Below are 17,844 nucleotides of genomic sequence, written 5' to 3'. Positions count from 1 at the left end.
TGGGGCCTCTGTATTTATAGATTTACAGATGGTTATATAATACTTTATAATAATCACACAAAACAGCATCATAATATATTAGGCATTAAAACGGTGATCAACATGAAAGAGTATCATGCAAACATGATGCAACATTAATTATATTATCATCAAATAAGATTTCAAAAAAATGTGATATATGGAAGTGGAGTTAATAAAAAAAAAGTTAAAAAATAAAATCCAGCACTATTTTCAATAGTAAAATCATTCTTAATTCCGTCTTTCTTATGCACTTTCTTAAAACACAAAACAAAAAGCGAAAAAACCTTATATTAGGTATGATAAAGTATGTTTTGTGTTCAAATTATAAATGCCGTGGTGAAGTGATGCACTAATGAATGCAGTTTGAAGCATCTGATCATAAGACTTGACTTAGCTAAAATATGGCAAGTACACGCAATTTCACAAAAATGTCTGTTCTAAATTACACACCATTTACTAATCTAAAATTTTTGATAAAACATTTTAAACGTCGTCTTCCAAGTATTTGGGTGTTTCCAATTCTTCCGTTTCTGGTTGCGTGTCCATAAATTGACTAATGATCTGCTGCATGCTCTCTTTCAATTCCTCTGGTGGGTGTTGGTCTTGTTGAATTTGAGTATCTTCTAAAATGAACGTTTCTTCTTGGCCATGTGATCCCAATACTGTTCTACTATGAACTTCTTTCTTCATCAACAATCTAAAACATGATTCATCATTTTGAAATGGACCAAAAACAACCCCACAGAATGTGAAATGGCGTGAAATACCAGAACGTTTTATCCACGGTTCCTGAAGAAATCCACAAATATATACCCCGTTCTTTTATGTCCTTGGACATTAAATGATTTTGAAAGATCAGCGAACTTGAAGTTATAACGAGTGTACATCCTACTTTTCTGCTCTCGATTGGGCTAAAGACAAGCAAGGAATTATGTGTGGAATGGGGACAAATTTTGCCAGAATAGTCTCGGCGCATGGACATGGTCTTCTACACTTATCACCGACAAGGCGGAAACCGGGATTTACAATGTTCATTTCAAACAAGGATTGGACAACACAATTTAAACTGTTCTGGACAAGGCAAATTTAGTTTTGAAAGGACTACTCACCTGGTACTCTTATCATCAACGTCATCACCTCCCATAGCATAACCTCCTTGATGGTCTGGGTCTAAACAGAGAATCACATCATGGTATTAAATATTATGAATGGAACGATTTTATACATTTCATGTTCTAGTTCTTCGAGTTAATGATAAATGGTCTCCATGGTAAGTTGCCAGGGCAGAACTGAAACTCGTCTACTTGCGTCCCTTGGGAAAATTTGTGGTTGTGCTTTGTTCATATTTTTTATTTGATCATCAATTTGCTAAGTACTTCTTGCTCAAGTTTTGATTTTTAAAAATCCAATTCAAAAGGATGGTAAAAAAAACGCTACATAGATATATTGATATATTCAAGGCAAACACGCCATGCATATGAACCCGTCCAAACCCATCAAAACCCCAAACTCTACCTGCTAAACACAAATCATACCGCAAAGCATCATACACATACACCCTTTCACATATGCCTCTGATGACACACCCTTAAGGCGAAAAAGAAATTCCCGAAAGCATACCTCATCAGCAACAAAATATTTAAAATAAAATAACTAAAAAACAACCGACAATCTTAATACCTAACAAAATAAAAAAAATCCTCTGAGCAACCAAGTTTGGCATGCCCCGCATGAGCAACCAAAATAAGCACGCCGCAAAAATAAAATAACCGGAAATGACTGAGCTACAGTACCACAACATTTACATCTACCTGAATCCTGATAGTCCTCTCGGTATACTGCTTCATCACCATGGACTGCTAAACAAACAGAATGGAAGATCGGTTAATCAGATACACAAAGCGGAACGTTACAAATACCTTACAAAATCTTTCCTTCTCTCTTTGAAAATAACTTAATTTCCTTTATTTCTAAATTCCATACTTTGGAAAAATGTGTTAGTTTACGAAGCAACAGTTTATTTTTTCAATGATCATTCCCCAAAATAAACACAAAACCATAACAAAGCTACAGAGTACGAAAATAGTGCTAACATATCAAGGTGCCAATACATTATTAAGGAGTCATTACTGAAAAAGAGTGAAATATATATACATGAAACAAGAAAATCATAAACATTAATAATACAATAAAGTTACATAAGCCTTAAGCTTAGCAAATAGCGCTTTGCGTCCCACCTGCAAAAGAAACAGAAAATGCCAAAAATAATTAGTGCCTATAAAGCAACATAAGAAATTGAACAACACAGACATTTGAACGAATACCTGAAACGTAATATAATTAAACTAACGGAAATGAGTAGAACGTAAAGCTAACCAAATTAACTTCTCGAAAAGAAAATGACCCAACAAAGAGATTACTGCATGCTGAACCAAAAGACAGAGTGCACTACTGAGACAATGGTTATTATTATTATTAGTACCTCTTGTTTCATATGTGACAGTTGAGACATGGCTTACACTGGGTGCATGCGTTTCTATGGTAGTATCGAAAGTTTTGATTTGTTCGGTTTGTGACGCTAAATTTGATTTTTCCATGGCTTCTCTTTTGAGTCGCTTCATCTCTTCCCATTCTACCATGGTGTAAACTTTTTTGGTTTCTTCATACGGAATCTTGGTTGATAATGGCTGAACGATTTCTTCTTCGGTCATGCCGAATTTGAAAGGTTCGGTTTTTAATTTCTTGGTTGGGCCCACTTTCTCGGCGTGAGTGCCCTTTGATTTAGGGGTTTTTGAAGTCCTTTCGTAGTTCTCAATTACACGTTCTTCATAAATGGTTTCATGGACCTCGGTTTTGGCAGATTTATCTTTGCATCCACTATCAGATTCATTAGAGACTGTCATTAAACTGGAGTCGCTATGTGATGAAGATTTGACCATACCATCAGATCCCATACTGGACCAGGCAGCAGATTCAACAGACATCAGCATAATGTTCCTTTGGTCAGCTTGAATTTCAAGAGAATCTGTGGACGTTTTCATGACATCATCACCGCCGTGGAGAGAGTCTTTGTCAGATTTCCCGGCACTCAATTCTAGCGAATCCGCTGAGCGTTGCATTTCTTGGAGAGAGTCTTGAGAACCTCGTGTGTCTGGTTTTGGTACATTGGATTGTAAGTGAACTATGTCATGGGTAGAATCTATGGATCTTTGCATGTTGTTAAACTCTAAACTATCTGCCGAGGTTTGCATCACAATACCATACAGCGAATCTGCTGACCTTTCCATAATTCCACTGTATTCATGCAGAGAATCAACATCAAATGGCCCCGATTCCTGTCGTGAATGCTCAGAACGTTGTTCTAACGTCAATGAGTCTGTTGATATTTGCATCACGCCAATGTCTCCAGGTATTGAATCATTATCCAGAGCTTGAGTTGAATTCGGATCTGGACCAGCGAAGATGACACTGGATGTCATGTCAGTCATTTCTGATGTGTCGCCGTCTAGGGAGTCACCATCTCCAAGTTGATGAGGATCACCTTCACTCAATGAATCTCTTTCAATACTGTCTCGTCCATCTAATGAGTCTTTGTCCAGATCTGGTTTGAAGGATTGAGAGTCAAATAGTGTTCCACTTTCGAGGATATCGACAATTTTGCGAGCTTCTGCTTCTAGCTCTTCTGTTGCAACGATTTCGCTTTCGATTGTTTCAAATTCAGCCAAAGATGCCATTGAGGATGTTTCGCTTCGCCTGCTGGAGCTTTCTACGGAGCTACGACGCTCTTCTTCTTGGCAAACTTGCTCAAGTCTTTCAAATTCGGATAACGATGACATTGATCCGTCGTTTCCGCTTCCAGTGCTTTTACTTTCAGGAGTAACTTTGTCGACCGAGCTTCCGGAACCAGAGTTAGCCGTCTGTTTTTCTAACCTTTCGAATTCGGCTAACGAGGAGGTAGTTGATCCATCATCTTTATCATTACTTTTACCATAAAACCTTTTCTCATCTACGGACCCGGGAAGACTGCCAGTACCAGGAATACTCTCTCGATCCACATTATCAATAGAATTAAGAGAACCAGACCGGGAGAATTCTCGTTCGAGTCTTTCAAATTCTAACAAGGATGAAGTCACAGATACATCATCTCGTTCACCACTTTTGCTGAAAAATTTGCCAGTTGTGACTCCGGGAGATTGGGTAACTCTGTCTGGGGAATGTCTAAAGTCTGATCCAAGTTCTGATTCAATGTCGTATTTATCTACAAGTTCAAATCTTTCTTCGTCAGAAATTTCTGTTATCACAGATAAGGCCTGTCTACTGTCAACGAATTCATAACGATTATCATCTATCGGCGATTCGACCTCCTCTCTTTCTTCTATTTCTTTTTGTTCAATCCATTTTGGCGTTTCTTCCACAGCAGTGCCCGATTCTTCAGTGTCACTGGTATGAGAGGGTTGAACATCAGAATGAATTGAAGATGTCATGGAAGCAATTTCAGCTAGCCTGTCTTCGTGTTCACCATCGGAAAAATCATCTTCATCCTCTTCATACGCAGGAACAACAGTAGCAAAGCTGTCAACGCTTGATGAGTCACCATGTTCCTCAGGACTCAATGCACTGTGTCCTATCATGGTCTCGTCCGGTTCGAAAGGAAAAAATTCTTCTTCTGGGGTAACTGACCCAGAATCTGACCCTACATCTTTATCATCAGTAAATTCTAAGGTTGCAGGGACAAACTCTAGGTCGCCTTCAGCTAAAAAATAGTTCTTATCAGTTTGGTTTTCGTCATCTTCTTCACTTGGTATGACATCAGGTTTTTGGGTCCGAACTAACAATGGTCGATCTTCTGTTTCATATTCGTCGTCAGTTTCGTCGTCCTCTTTATACCCGTCACTGGCATCAAATTTCTTACTTGGGGGTATAGTTTCAGGGAGATTTTCAATGTCATCCTCGTCATCATCCTCAGGGACACATTCGACAGATTTGGCAGAATCTGCATACATTTGGGAAAAGTCTCCCTCGTCAAGCTCTTCATGCATATGTTGAGTGACTGTTATTTCAGGAATGTCCTCTGATATTTGCTGTGACAAACGTGATCGAACAGGAACTGGTGGTGGTACTCTTGGATCCCCAATGACATCATATGATTCTCTTTCCTCTTCAGTTTCAGTTGGATACTGATTAACATCATCAGTTGGTTCTGATTCTTCCTTCTCAACTTGTATTAGGTCACGATCTTCATCAACAGGGGTTTGAACTTTATGTTTCACCTCTTGCAATATATTTTCAACTAAATCCGAGGCAGCCTTTTCCAATCCTTCTATATTCATATCCGGAGTTTTAGTGACGTCAGGTGTCTGAGATGCCGATGTATCACCATAAAAGAGTGGTCTTTCTTTTTGGGCATCGGGTGTTGGAGAAATGGGTCGTTCTATATCTTCATCATTGTCACTACCAACTTCCAATGAGTCTGATTTGACACTTCCATCTTCATCTTCAATTTCTTCTGGTTTACTTTCATCCAGACAGAGCAATTCTTCCTCTGGCTCATCATCTTTAAACTCTGGTTCATCCCCTTCTTTGTCAGCAAAATAATCATCCGTCATTTCTAATGCGAGAGCCTTTTTGCCGTGGTATAAATCATCGCTTCTTAATTCATAATTATCATCTGCTATATCTTCGGGTGTAGCCATGTCTTGTTTATCAATAGGTACTGGGATAAATTGGTTATTATCATCTGTTGTTTCGTCGGTTTGGAAAGTGCCCTCAGTTGGTGGTTGGGTTAAGTCAGAATCAAGATCTATATCAGCTTTTTGGGATTCTTTTTCCGGGGATCGAGTTGCAGTTTCATCCGAAGGCATATCAAATCCATATAAAGTTTGTTCAGAAGCAGTCAAATTTTCACCAGCAGGAGCGTATAGTAAATTTTCCTTTTCAGCGCAATCGCTTTTTGGAATAGGTATGTCTTCGTCACTTTCGAAGTGTTCAACTCGTTCGTCTACTATGGCATAAGTTTCATCCATTCTGTCTGCGTTGGTCGTTTCTTCCTGTTGTTCTTCTGGTTCTATTTGTTCCTCTGGTTCTATTTGTTCCTCTGGTTCTATTTGTTCTTCTGGTTTTGTAACGACCTCTTGGTCATATTCGGGAACATAATCTACTTCGGTGGGTCCGTTTAAAAGGGATTCCTTTACAGGTTGATCGTCTATTATAACGTCTTCTACATTGACCTCTGTGAAACTTGATTCATCCAATGGAGCACTTTCTGCCAACTCTGATGGTGACATCATTTCGAAAGGAGAGCTTAGTTCATCGTCATCTTGCTTTTGTTGATCTGATATTTCAGTCAATGTTACAGTCATTTCCTCTTGATCACTGGCTATAGGCCCTTCAGTTTCGAACACGTCATCATCTGGACTAGAGAGGATAGCTTTAGTTGATGCACCCGGAACAATTTGTTTTTCAATCGTATCGGGTGACAGATCATAGGCCGCTACGACGTGAGATACATTTCCTGTATCCAGATCATATGATGCGGCCAGAAGTGTGGGCTCCATGGACATTTCGGAGGATGAGGTAGATGTCTTTATGTCTTCACTGTGTAATTCTTGTGATCGAGCAAATAACGTGTCAGACTGAAAGGTGACTTTCTTTTCGGCTTGTTTTGATATTTGGTCATCTTCAGCACCTATTCCTATTGTTGGTGTTTCTTCAATGGGTGACAATTTTTCTTCAGTAGAATCTCGTTCCGTTTCGGACGATTCGTATATTTCGTTATCTGCCAAACTTTTACCTAAAGCATGGACTGCCATTGGGAATTGATGTGGACCATCTTCTTGTTCTTCAAAATCCTCTTCAAGAATTTCAGCATGGGGCTGAAGACTTTCACTCTCACCAGACGGGGATATAGATCTATCCTTTTCATCGCCCATTTCATCTAACAGTTCCTGGTGGGCCATTCTCGACTCCCTGCTGACCACACTTTCTCTTTCAACTGAAGAATATATACTATCTGAAGAATGGGCTAGGGATGCATCGAGAGCTGACTGAGCTGTGGCATATGATAACATCATGTCTTGTTCTAGGTTATATCTGTCAACCTCATTAAAACCAGTGTAAGCAGAACCGGACGCAGAGTTGATAAGCATGTCCGAAGTGTCATTGGAAGAAGTGTAAAATGGAGACTCGTATTTAGCTTCTTCCTGTATTATTTCTTCTTTGACGTGTTGTCTACTTTGCTTTATTGTCGAAATTACTGTTTCGGTATGGGCATCGATAATATCTTCGTGTGGTTCATGTGCTCCAAGAGCATCAACCATTAGGTCTTCAAGCTGATCTTCATCTTCAGGGGAAACTTGTGCCTCTTCAGATTCGTATGGTTCTGTTACTAAAGTTGGGGTTTCATAAAGCTGAAAAGTAACCCTTTGTTTTGCTTTTGCCTCTGACGCTTCGACTGGATCTAAATCGTCTTCTTGTTCGAATTCCATTGTTTGCGAAGGTTCATCCTCATCACGATCTCTTCGATAAAAGGTACCCATATCTATCGACTTTACCGATTGGAAAGACGATTTCTTTTCTTGCTCATTGAAAGATTGAGAGTATTGTCGTTTGAATTGATGAGCTATTTCCCATGGTATTCTGACGTATTCCCCGAGAGTGTCATCAAAAACTTCAATTTCCCTGTCAGAACTCTCTTCTGATGAAGACCTTTGAAGTTGCTCCTCTGATCCGTTGCTGGAATGAACACTCTCCTCGTCAATAATATCTGTGGATTCTTCTTGAATAGTTGGTTCTCTGCACGGTTCCTTCGATTCTCCTTCATCACATGTTTCGGGAACTTCCTCTTTTACCAAAGACTCCTCCGTAATTGACTGGTTATCATATTCAGATGGTATCGAATCTTCACGCTCAAGTTCGGTCGATTTAGTTTGAAATTCGCCAAAAGTTAATTCGCTTTGTTCTAATTGAAATTGCCTTTTCTTAGCTTCAACTTCTTCGGGAAAGTCAAACGTTAATGGCTTTTCTTCAAGATCTTCAGGTGATATTTCTTTAGTATCTTGCTTCATAAGTAATGGCCGTGCAGTTGAATCACTCTGTTCGAAACTCAGATGTTCTGGAATTTGTGATTTTTGAATTTCGTCGAATGTTTCCTGTTCTGTGGAGACAGTTTCTATTGCTTCAACTGGAGATGTTTCGTCGATTGAAATGAGCTTTTTTGCTGATTCTAAGGTTTCGTCATCAAGTTGTATTTCTTCAGCAGCGGTGTAAAGTAAATCATGTGATTCGTCAAATGTTTGCTTTTCTGTGGAAACAGTTTCTATTGGTTCAGTGGGAGATGGTTCTTCGATTGAAATGAGCTCTTTTGTCGATTCCAAAGTTTCTTCTTCAACTTGAATTTCTTCAGCAGCAGTATAAAGAAAATCATGTGATGGTTCTTCTTTGTGCTCTTCAAGAACTTCTTCATCTCGGATCACCTCAAGTGGCTTTATTTCATCAACTGATTCGAATTCAGGTTCTTCTTCCAAATCTTTAGACAAAAACTCTTTTGGTTCTTCTTCAACGACCTTTTCGGCGGCTGATTTGAAGTCTCTTTCCTCAATTGGATCGACATGCACAATTTCTACATCGGCATCATCAAATTCTTGAATTTCTTCAGCAAATTTGCCAGTATCTTCTTCAGTATGTGTCCCTGTGACGAATCCTAGACTCTCCATTTCGACAGGTTCTACCAGGTCTCCAGATTCACTATGAATTTCAGTGATCTTTTCAAGAAGAAATTCGTCCGTGGAAGTAACTACCACCTCGGTGTCTACTTGATATGTAGTACTGGCATATTCACAAACTTCTTGTACATCTTTGGTAGTGCCTTCTATATATTGCACTTCACCTGTATGGGCTTCTTGGTCGTCAGCCAATTCATCAGAAGCTAGATCGTGTTTTTCCTCGACAGAAGCGCATGGATCATGTTCAAATTTAGCGTCAGAATGGAGGTTTTCTGAATATGAGAAAGTGTCTGGAGAATCAAGTGTTAAGCCATGCTTAGCAGAAGAGGTCTTCGAAAGGGGAGAAAACTGTTCCTCCACATCCGTCTCTTCCGTTTTTTCTTTCTGGGTTTCACAAATATCAGCATCTACGGAAATAGAATTGTTAATTGAAAGGATAAAGTTATCTACAATCAACAGTTTAACTCACATTTCAAAACTACTTTCATAATATTTCATTTAATTATTCTCAATAAATGATCTCAAAAAGCAATTTGTTTAGTGATATCGGTTATTTAACAAAACAATGTCAAAAGAGAGAAGAGAAGTTAAACTTGACCAAGAAAAATGGAACTAAATGAGATGGCAAATAAAAAATTCGATAGGCAAAGAAAATGTCATGCAAAATAAATCCTGAAATAGAGGTTCCTGTCGTGACTAAATGAGACTGATAAAGGAATAAATGTGAAATGAAAAAAATAAAGAAAGGTTTAAAAAAAAAGTTGTGGTCGATATGTACCTTCCTCTACTGCTACGTCATCCAGTTGAGCTACCTCCGAGCCCGATGAAGTGGATTTCTCTTCAATCTTAATAGAATCACCTTGTAAAACTTGTTCATCTGTCAAGATTAAGATTGCTTTGAGAATGGTTGTAAACGGTGTCAATGGTTTGTCATGCAAATAACGAAAGCATTATGAAGAACTATAGGGAATGGTATTGTTGGAGTTGGGATTGTACTTATATATTGATAATTAGATATTACACTTCTTCAATGTTAGTAGTACTTGACTATATTTGTATATATAATATGATTAAGTTTAAATTGGTGAAAGATTTCAAAAGATTAATAGCATTAAATCACGGTGAATGGGGAAAAAAGGATCAATTAAAAGGATTAGCTCCGACAAAAACATGACATGATTGAATGTACAACTATGAAATTGCTTAGAAGCAAATACAAATGGTCAACGTCATACACTGATCAGTGATCAAACTTTGCATAATGATATTTTAGCTTTTCAAATCGGTTTCTAACCTAAAGCGGTTCTTGGCGCACCAATGACGCACACAGGCTTCAGAACGGAAGATGTTGTTTTCCCCGGCTGAACAAAGTAAGTGATAAGCCATTAAGAGACTTTTAAATTAATATAAATATCATTAATGACAACTAGATTTATACAATCTAGCAACAATCAAAATGCAAAAAAAAGGAATCACATTAAACTTTATCAGGGTGAAATTGTATAAGATTCATAAGAATCCCACGAGAGCAACAGCAGCCAAATTTCTATCAGAGCTAAATCTTTCTAAAACAATTCTGAAAATAAAAGACTAATTAATTACAACATCGGTGAACACAACAACATCAAAAAACATCTAAGATGAGCATAACATATCTACACAAGCTTAACGCAAGATCATTAACACACACATGAAATGAACACAAAGACATTCATATTATGATGAAATAAACACATCAAAGAAGGGAAAGAAATGGAATGGCTGGTTTTTGATGAATGAATTGCTTCTTATGCCATCGTTATTTCTGAAGCAGCATGCAAAGCAACACACGGGATAATGTGATCTGTAGGTCTTGAGTTTCTCTTCAATGTCGGTGGAATGGAGGTGCGGAGGTCCAAAAACTTGCATAAACGGGATTAACATGCGAAAATGGAAGCTAAGTAGCCATGCTGAAGGTTTTCTGATCTCTTGGAAGTTTAACAAAGTAATAGCAGTGGAGGCAGCCAAAACACGATCATCAGCCACTCACCTTCCTTCTGAATATTTCCATCTTTTTCGTAAAGATGTTCATAACTAGAGGATCTGCCGAGCTCTTGAAGGTGTAAATCTGGCTGCCCAGAATCAAATCGATCTCCAATATCGAGTTGAGTATGATCAGAATCAGATTGAGTTTCTGTCTCTATATTGACTCCATCATAGAGCTTCTCAAAACTAGACACCATTGGTTCAGGTATTTTGTCATCGTCATCATCTTGTGGGTAATCATTGTCAATAAGTTCCTGTCGATAACCATTATCAGAACTTAAAGCTGACATAGTGTTATCAACAGATTGGTCATTCCCTTGCATCATGGCTACTTCACTTGATTTGGACAGATCATAGGGAGATCCGAGTAGATCATCCATTTGTCGTTGAGTGAACTCTAGTAAATCAAATATGAAATAATGAATCTATGATCATGAGATTGAGAATTAGCAGATTGTAAATTTGAAAATGATACTAAAACGATACCAAAGCGAAATGATTTGAGTGTACACTACGAAAGAAATATTTTAGCCATTTAAAAAACTACGAATGTACAAGAAGCACATCAATGAAATTTCAATTAGATATTGTACCTGATTCAAATTCTGTTTTGTGTTTTGAGGTGGTATCGATCTGATCCTCTGTGTCAGAAACCCCCAGTGATCTATTCAAACCATCTTGATCAGCTGAAGCTATCAACGTAAAATCTGATGGAGAAGGTGGGACGTCCAGCTGCTCGAAATATCTGTTATCTGTTTCTTCATATTGGTATTCATGTCCAAAAACCCTGGCCAATGACTCAGGATCATGGGATTGTGTCATGACATCTGGAATTCCTTGTGGTTGATCGACCCCAAGCGCCTTAGCAAGCATCTCTGGATCTTGGGATGCAATCATTGATTGATGATACTGATCTTGTTCCAGGTCTTCAGCGTCAAGTTCTTGGTCTGAGTCATAATCTTCATCGTCGGCTAACGCTCGATCGAGTTCGGCCGAATCCTGACTTGCTATGAGGGCTTGGTCAATAGCAGGTGACAATTCGTTATTTGACGCGGCCTGTGCGGTGTATGTGTCAGTAAGGTTAAGTTCTTTTATAAGTGTTTCTGGACCTTGGGAAGTTATGAGAGTAAAGTCAGAAGGTGATGGTGGTCGGTCTTCGTGTTGGGAGTCAACGTCCGATTCCTCGTCAGAATATGTATCTGAGTGAATATCTGATTGTATATTTTGTTCTATGAAAATTTGCTGCGACGTGTCTGCACTTACCCGTCCCTCTACCTCAAAATCCCTCTCGATATCTCTGTCCTCAGCCTCAATTCTATGGTCGATGTGGTTAATAACGTCCTGGCTACTTTGACTTCCTATCTCGGAAGATGTGACTGAGCCATCCTGAACTTCAGTTGATGATGAAGCATAATGAGTTTCCGTTACTTGTGACGAAGTGGTTGCAAATTCGCTAAATAACGATTGGTTGATTATGCACGACTGCTCAGAAATGATTTCCCCGGGTGCATCGCCATCAATCTGGCCTCGCTCAACAACGTCAACTGTATCTAAAGATTCTTCTATAAATTCTTCTTTCCTGTCAGTATAAACTGTCACTTCCTGTTCCTGTGGTTCTTCTTCGGATGAAAAGTCTTCTTCTTTGTCTACTGAATACTTGACATCAACAGGTCTTTCTTCTTCTGTAAAATATTCAGCTCTATCTATGGATAATTCTGGTTTAAATACTAGGGCTGTGGTCTCGGATATCTTGACTGTTTCTGCAGTTATTTTCTCTTCCGTGTCTGATGATTCATCAGCAGCTTCAGGAACACATTCAACTTCATCGATGCGTTCATGCTCTACAACATCTTCAATCGGTTCCTGGCTGACCTCTAGAGTAACCACCTCTTGAGCATCCTCGGGTACGTATTCATGCTCAAGAGGGCTGGAATATTCGACCACCTCTTGTGTTTTTTCAGGTTCTTCATATTTCTTTTCCTCGACTTGCTCAAATTCTTGCTTTTCTTCGATACTCTCGGTAAGCACATTCTTATCTTCTATGCTCTCAGACATGGATTTTTCGCTTTCGGAAAATGTTATGAGAGGAACTTCTCGTTCGGAGCTTTCTTCTCTCTCCATTTGCTGAACTTCACATGATTGACCCCCTGCGCCCATGAAACCCATACTTTCAATTTCCTTTTCTAAACCATCGTCAGATTCTGAAGCCGATTCTTCCGAAATTTCCAAATCCTCATCAGCCTCTGTTTTGGAAACTGTCTCATATGATTCTATATATTGCTGAGCTATCGTTTGTTCATCCTTTACTATTTCATATTTTTCCTCGCAAATTTCAAATTCATCTTCTCTCTGAGTGAGCTCTGTCTGTTCAACTTTCTCAAACTCAGCATGTTCATGAACGCGATCTTCATAGTCTGGCTGATCATCTGCGTCAAGATCCGTCACCATTTCTGATCGTACAAACATATGATCATCCACATCCTGTTTTGTTGAGTCAGATTCCGCATATTCTTCTTTGACTTCTTCAACATCTGCATTGTCCATTGCTTGATCGTAAGACAATCTTTGAAAGTGTTCAGTCATGAAATCCTCTTGACGCTCAACTGTTTCTATGTCCGGCGTTATGTCTTGTATAATATGTTCATCGGATGATTCATCTCCGGCAGTTTCACTTTCTTGGCGTAAAGCATCAATGAAATCTTCTTTTCTAGTAACAGCTTCTTCTTGTTCTAATTGTGCAAACGTCTCATTCTGCTGTCTTTCTTTCAGCTCAGCTTCTTGCATTTCCTGTTCTATCTGGGCTTCCATTTGTTCAAACTCTTCTTTTTCTCTCATAGAGTTGTCTTCGGAGTCGTAGTCATCTTCACCTGGTTTTTGATATTGCTTTTCATATTCGCCTAGATCCTGTCTCTCACTACTTTGGTAAGTGTCAGTTACATTCTCTGTGACCTCAAAACTGACTTTAGTCTCAGTGTATTCCCGAAAATCTTCTCTCAATTCTCTGTATTCCATTTTTTGAGTCTCCTGTACTTCTTCTTCATCTTCTCCTTCTTGACTCGCCCCAGGATGTTGTTTCTCTTCAATAAAGTCAGGTTGTCCTTCTTTGTACTCCGGCTGGTATATCTCTTCTTGTCCGGTCTGTATAGCTTCTTGATGTTGTTGGCTCTCTTCTATTTCCGCTTGCATCACTCTGTATTTTTCTTCGTCGATTTGTGTCTGACCAAATTCTTCAAGTGCTTGTTCTTCTGGATGTTGATGTCCCAATGACTCCTCAATTTGAGTTTTATCTATGTCATCCACAAAATCAGACTCTTCTTCATCCGACGTTCTGTCGATCGCATGGATATCTATAGGCTTAACTTGTTCCACGTCATCACCTTCAACATGCTCATGCTTTTGCATTTCTTCATCCATTGCACGAGATGATTCCGTGTGCTCTGTTACTTCATGTCTAGTCTCATATTCTGAGAATTCTTTTGTGGACTCTTCTCTGTATTCAACAAGGTCGTCCGTTTTCAACAGTTCTTCATCGCCACCCTCTTCGTCAACCTGCTGATCATAGTATCGTTCTTCTGGTTCGTCGGTAAATTGCGGTTTTTGTTCTCTCTCAGATTCACGGAATGCTTCTATCGACTCCCGCTTAAGTGTTTCAATATCTTCCTTCAATTCTTCATCACCGATGTCTTCAGTTTTAATTTGCTCTTCGACATCGTGTTCTTCGTGCTTATCTTTCTCTGATTCGGGGAAAGCTTCAAGCGACTCTTGTGTAAGGCTTTCAGTCAGTTCGATATCTTCCTTTAATTCTTCATCATTGATATCTTCGGATTTAATTCGTTCTTCGACTTCATCTACCTTTTCGATAATCTCCTGTTGGGAAAATTGGTCAACTTCTTCAGTTTCGATTTGATCTTCTTTGGTGCCAAACTCTTGTTCCCTAGTTTCTGATGTAAGATATTCATCTGTTAGTGGTTTTTGTTCAGTCTCAGATTCAGGGAATGCTTCTATCGACTCCCGTGTGAGTTTGTCAGCTAGTTCAAGATCTTCCTGTAATTCTTCATCACCGACGTTTTCGGTTTGAATTCGTTCTTCGACGTCATCTTTGACGACCGTTTCCTGTTCGTAATATTGTTCTTCTGTATCTGATGTTACATCTTCATCTGTCTCAGGTTTTTGCTCAATCTTAGATTCAGAGAATGCTTCTGTCGACTCCTGTTTGAGTTTGTCAGCAAGTTCAAGATCTTCCCTTAATTCCCCATCACCGACGTCTTTGGATTGAATTTGTTCTTTTAACTCTTCATCATAGACGTCTTCCGTTTTAGTTTGCTCTTCGGCATCGTCGTCTTTGTAGACAGTTTCTTCATAATATCGATCTACTTCTTCGGTTTTGATTTGTTCTTCTTCACCAGCGTCTTTGCCGACCGCCTTCTGTTCATAATGCTGTTCTGTTTCTGACGTTACATCTTCATCTGTCTTTTGTTCAATCTCAGATTCGGGGAATGCTTCTATAGACTTTCGCCTGGGTTTTTCGGAACGATCGAGATCGTCTTTTAATTCTTCATCATGGACATCTTCCGTTTGAATTCGTCCTTCGATATCAACTTCTTTATCGACCGTCTCTTGTTCATAATATCGATCTACTTCTCCAGCTTCTATTTTTTCTTGGAAATCATCTTTATCGACAGTCTCCTGTTCGTAATATTTTTCTTCTGTATCTAATGTAACATCTTCATCTGTCTCAGATTTTTGCTCAATCTTAGATTTGGGGAATGCTTCTGTCGACTCCTGTTTGAGTCTGTCAGCAAGTTCAAGATCTTCCCTTAATTCTTCATCAGCGATGTCTTCAATTTGAATTTGTTCCTCATCATCATGGTCTTCGTCAAAAGTTTTTTGTTCATAATCTTCGTCTATTTTTTCAGTTTTGATTTGTTCTCCCACATCATCTTTGACGATCGTCTCCTGTTCGTAATATTTTTCTTCTGTATCTAATGTAACATCGTCATCCGTCTCAGGTTTTTGCTCAATCTTAGATTCAGAGAATGCTTCTGTCGACTCCTGTTTGAGTTTGTCAGCAAGTTCAAGATCTTCCCTTAATTCTTCATCAGCGATGTCTTCAATTTGAATTTGTTCTTTATCATCAAGGTCTTCGTCAAAAGTTTTATGTTCATAATCTTGGTCTATTTTTTCAGTTTTGATTTGTTCTTCCACATCATCTTTGACGATCGTCTCCTGTTCGTAATATTTTTCTTCTGTATCTAATGTAACATCGTCATCTGTCTCAGGTTTTTGCTCAATCTTAGATTCAGAGAATGCCTCTGTCGACTCCTGTTTGAGTTTGTCAGCAAGTTCAAGATCTTCCCTTAATTCTTCATCAGCGATGTCTTCAATTTGAATCTGTTCTTCATCATCATGGTCTTCGTCAAAAGTTTTATGTTCATAATCTTCGTCTATTTTTTCAGTTTTGATTTGTTCTTCCAAATCATCTTTGACGATCGTCTCCTGTTCGTAATATTTTTCTTCTGTATCTAATGTAACATCGTCATCCGTCTCAGGTTTTTGCTCAATCTTAGATTCAGAGAATGCTTCTGTCGACTCCTGTTTGAGTTTGTCAGCAAGTTCAAGATCTTCCCTTAATTCTTCATCAGCGATGTCTTCAATTTGAATTTGTTCTTCATCATCATGGTCTTCGTCAAAAGTTTTATGTTCATAATCTTCGTCTATTTTTTCAGTTTTGATTTGTTCTTCCACATCATCTTTGACGATCGTCTCCTGTTCGTAATATTTTTCTTCTGCATCTTCTGATGATAAATCTTCGTCCATTTGAGGTTTTTGCTCAATCGCAGATTCGGGGAATGCTTCTATCGACTCCCGTTTCCGTTTTTCGGCAAGCTCGAGATCGTCTTTTAACTCTTCATCATAGACGTCTTCCGTTTTAATTTTCTCTTCGACACCGTCGTCTTTGTCGACAGTCTCATAATATACTTCTTCGGTTTTTATCTGTTCATCTACACCAGCGTCTTGGCTGACTGTCTTCTGTTCGTAATATTTTTCTTCTGTATCTGATGTTACATCTTCATCTGTCTGAGATTTTTGCTCAATTGCAGATTCGGGGAATGCATCTATCGACTCTCGTCCCAGTTTTTCAGCAAGCTCGAGATCCTCTTTTAACTCTTGATCATCGAAATCTTCCGGTTTAATTTGTTTTTCGAAATCATCTTCTTGGTCGACTGTATCTTGTTCATTATATTGGTCTACTTCTTCAGTTGTCATTTGTTCTTCGACATCATCATCTTTCACGACCGTCTCCTGTTCGTAATATTTTTCTTCTGTATCTGATGTTACATCTTCATCTGTCTGAGATTTTTGCTCAATTGCAGATTCGGGGAATGCTTCTATCGACTCTCGTCCCAGTTTTTCAGCAGCTCGAGATCGTCTTTTAACTCTTGATCATCGAAGTCTTCCGCTTTAATTTGTTTTTTGGTATCATCTTCTTTGTCGAATGTATCTTGTTCATTATATTGGTCTACTTCTTCAGTTGCAATTTGTTCTTCGACATCATCATCTTTCACGACCGTCTCCTGTTGGATGTCGTCTTTTTTGTCTATAACACCATGCTCATCATATTTTTCTTCGGTGCCTGATAACAAATCTTCGTCCATCTGAGGTTTTTGCTCAATCTCAGATTCAGGGAATGCTTCAATCGACTCCCGTGTCAGTTTTTCAGCCAGCTCAAGACTGTCTTTTATCTCTTTATCATCAACATCTTCCGATTGAATTTGCTCCTCGACATCGTCTGCTTTGTCGACAACCTTCTGTTGAAAATGTCTGTCTGCTTCTTCAGTTTCGATTTGATCTTCGCCATCATATTGGACGACCGTCTCCTGTTTATAATATTGTTCTTCTGCTGCTAATGTTACATCTCCATCTTGCATTTCTCCATCCATAGCAGAAGATGATTCCATGTGCTCTGTTACTTCATGTCTAGTCTCATATTCTGAGAATGCTTTTGTGGACTCTTCTCTGTATTCAACAAGGTCATCCGTTTTCATCTGTGCTTCATTGCCACCCTCTTCGTCGACCT

The 17,844-nt window shown here is 38.9% G+C and overlaps 1 protein-coding gene across 1 annotated transcript in view; it reads right to left on the bottom strand.

Annotated features, from left to right (window-relative positions):
• Nucleotides 1-2,366: 2,366 nt before the first annotated feature.
• Nucleotides 2,367-17,844, bottom strand: part of LOTGIDRAFT_235987 (hypothetical protein) — a gene marked incomplete at both ends in the record, with an annotated part of 46,189 nt that continues 30,711 nt past the window's right edge. Inside the window, 5 exons of the mRNA XM_009066073.1 lie at nucleotides 2,367-9,187; nucleotides 9,520-9,618; nucleotides 10,771-11,163; nucleotides 11,360-11,948; nucleotides 12,030-14,230. Of these exons, the coding sequence (XP_009064321.1) occupies nucleotides 2,367-9,187; nucleotides 9,520-9,618; nucleotides 10,771-11,163; nucleotides 11,360-11,948; nucleotides 12,030-14,230 (10,103 nt within the window). The remainder of the gene's footprint in view (nucleotides 9,188-9,519; nucleotides 9,619-10,770; nucleotides 11,164-11,359; nucleotides 11,949-12,029; nucleotides 14,231-17,844) is intronic.

This window comes from Lottia gigantea (genome assembly GCF_000327385.1).
Source record: "Lottia gigantea unplaced genomic scaffold LOTGIsca_73, whole genome shotgun sequence".
In the NCBI taxonomy this organism is placed as follows: Eukaryota; Metazoa; Mollusca; class Gastropoda; family Lottiidae; genus Lottia; species Lottia gigantea.
The sequence above is the reverse complement of the archived record's forward strand: the minus strand, read 5'-3'. Positions and strand labels throughout refer to the sequence as shown.